We start from the raw sequence: 2,802 nt of genomic DNA, 5'->3' as shown, positions 1-2,802 counted from the left end.
TTTTGGGGGTGAAAATTAAGACAGTATAGAGCATATTTTAGAGCTCTATTGTACAATGGAAAACCTTATAGAAATTATGTATTATTATTATTATTTTATTATTTATTATTATTATTATTATTATTATTATTATTATTATTATTATTATTATTATTGTTATTATTATTATTATTATTATTACCATCCATCATCATCATCACAATAATCATCAATATCATAATAATCTTCATTATTATCAAAAGTTGTAGCACAGTTTTTATTATGATCATTTTTATTTTCATTACTTAAGACAAAATAAGAAAGGATACGACAAAATAAAATAATTGATCCTCCCGAGGAGCAAAGACATAAATACATGTATGATTTCCTTTCCAGGTGTGGTGAACAGTTTCCTTTCTTGGGGTGCCTGGATTCCGCTGTCCCGACTCACATTCGGCACCTACCTGTCGCACGTGATGGTCATGCATTATTTCAACAACAACGCGAGGAGCTTGGCTTATGTTACAGCCAATTACATGGTGAGGACACCTCCATTCCCTCTTTGTCTGTCTTTCTTTTTGTCTTTTTTTCTGTCTTTCTTGTTGTTTTGCTGTCTTTATCGCTGTCATGCTGACTGTCTTACGGTCTTGCTGCGTTTCTTTTTTCTTTCGTTCTCTTTTCTGTCTTTCTTTCTTTTTCGTTTGTTTTTTCGACTTTTCGTATGTTTTAATAGTTTCCATTAAGGTTTAAAAAAACCGCAACAATGAAACTTCAAACCATAAAAGATTAAAAAAGAATAAAACGGTTAATAAGCATTTAAACCAGTAATGTACTTGAAGACTTTGTTAATTTTGGAGTGCTGATCACGAAAGGATATTATAATTTTCATCAGAAATTAACATTAGAATTTTTAAAAGCTCCATCTGCGATACGACCGATGAATCGCCACACCTCCCAACTAAGAATTAAAAATGCAGCATACGGCATTCAAACAGACCCGTCTGATGTAGGGAGGAGTTGTGTCGCTATGGTGGATATATCCACAGGATTTCTCACCGATTTTTAAGTTAAAAACTCGGGCTTCATTTTAACCACCGACATCCCGAAAGACGGACGGCTGTTGGGCGAGCGGTGTCTGGTTTGATGGACACGCGGGCTTAAATTGCACTTGGATAACGTGGCATTTTTGACCCTCAGATTTCTTTTTAAGCAAATATACAACGTCGCTTTCTTATTTCCCCAGGTTGAGCGTTACCTGGCAGTGTTTGTCCTGTCGTACGCCATCTCTTTTGTCCTGTCCATGCTTATCGAAACTCCGGTCCGCAACCTCATAAAACCGGCGAAAAAATCACCAGCCCCAAATGTGGAGGGAAAGAAAAACCAGCCAAATTCAAACACATTTGAACCCGTTCTTTCAACAATAACCACTGAATCGGGAGACTGCCAAAATCTGAAACTTTCCAAACCGGCAGTATTCAGCATTCAAAACGACTACACATCATTTCTGGGCACTGGCGCCAAATCTGGTAACGACGAGGACTCTGCCTTGTCGTCTTCCGTTCGAAGCTCGGAACCATCTCAGCGGGGCGCTCTTACCGACACAGAAAGCGGCCATCATTACTATTCGGATCTGTCGAGGAGTACGAGCTCCAGTGAGATGTCTGAAGGGTACCCAGCCTTGGAGGAAAGTCGGGTAACTTTCAGTGATGATCCCAGTCGGGAGGCTAATGGTAGCCTCCAAAAGGTTTCCAACACCCCTCAAACCGGATCGGACCCGGAACAGAGTCGCCCGACTTTGAACGGTGAGCCGGAACATGGCGAGATAAAAACAGGGGAAGATAATCATGGGTTCCAGGTCGACGATGCTGTCACTCTCAAAGCGCCACAGGAAGAGGGAGCCAGAGAAGCTAAAAATAGTAACATTGGAGGAGATAATGCTGTTGCTATCCGGATGTGATTCAAACAGCTGCTGCTTTAGATTCTGATTACCTGTTTCTTGTTTTATCTAACTAGCTCTCTCTATCAAACTAATTTCTTTCTTTCTTAATCCCCCCCCCCTTTCCACTCTCTCTTCTCCCCCCCTCTCTCTCTCTCTCTCTCTCTCTCTCTCTCTCTCTCTCTCTCTCTCCCTCTCTCTCTTTTCTTCTCCCTCTCTCCCTCTCTCCATATTCTTCTCTTCTAACACTGTACTGTCTTTATTCATTTTTCCATTGAAAGCAATGGCTTGCATATGTGTAATGATTTATTACAATTAATGTATATTCATGTGTATGCAAAATTTGATAGAACGGTGAAGTGGTCTTTTATTTTTAGCTTTAGATTGGACCACATGTGCTTGACTAGCTCTTGAATTTTAGATTGTATATCTCCCACATTCTTAATTCTAGGTACACACCTAAGAGTTAGATCCTCTAATTTTCGAATAAGATTTATGCATGTCTCCACCAAAAACAAAACTTTCCAACGAAAACAAAATGTACCATCAATACAATGGAGACGTAGAGAGGGTCTAAAAGCTTATGAGGAAAGATTTTAAAGCTTTTATTGTTCATGAAAATAAATAAACAAGTGAAAAGACAACTTAAGAATTGGACTAAAGAACGGAAGAAAGGTTTCTACATTTTCTCATGTTTGGCAGTGTTAACTTAAGTTATCCCTACCTTACCACAACTAGCCACTCAAAGAAAAAGCTTAAGTTTTATTCCAGACATTAACAATCTACCCCACTTCCCCATACCCCCGTTTTATTAATCGTTTTGTCTTGACACTACACTATTGATTTTTTAAAAATATATTAAACAACGTGTTCTATCTTTAAGGACA

At 38.7% G+C, this 2,802-nt stretch overlaps 1 protein-coding gene across 1 annotated transcript; it reads left to right on the top strand.

The window, feature by feature from the left end:
• The first annotated feature begins 379 nt into the window (after positions 1–379).
• On the top strand, positions 380–2,052 carry LOC101847292. Its single transcript, XM_005109844.2, has 2 exons — positions 380–518; positions 1,223–2,052. Exons 1-2 carry the CDS (start codon positions 456–458, stop codon positions 1,934–1,936), a joined length of 777 nt encoding a protein of 258 aa, XP_005109901.1. The 5' UTR covers positions 380–455; the 3' UTR covers positions 1,937–2,052.
• Positions 2,053–2,802: the final 750 nt, after the last annotated feature.

The sequence above is a fragment of the Aplysia californica genome, unplaced genomic scaffold (assembly GCF_000002075.1).
Source record: "Aplysia californica isolate F4 #8 unplaced genomic scaffold, AplCal3.0 scaffold00821, whole genome shotgun sequence".
Lineage (NCBI taxonomy): Eukaryota > Metazoa > Mollusca > Gastropoda > Aplysiida > Aplysiidae > Aplysia > Aplysia californica.
The sequence above is the reverse complement of the archived record's forward strand: the minus strand, read 5'-3'. Positions and strand labels throughout refer to the sequence as shown.

Bases quoted from the DNA above. Each gene is read 5' to 3' on its own strand.
- LOC101847292 (XM_005109844.2), top strand. From the start codon at position 456: ATGGTCATGCATTATTTCAACAACAACGCGAGGAGCTTGGCTTATGTT. The intron at 519-1,222 runs GTGAGGACACCT...TTATTTCCCCAG, and splicing joins ATGTTACAGCCAATTACATG to GTTGAGCGTTACCTGGCAGT.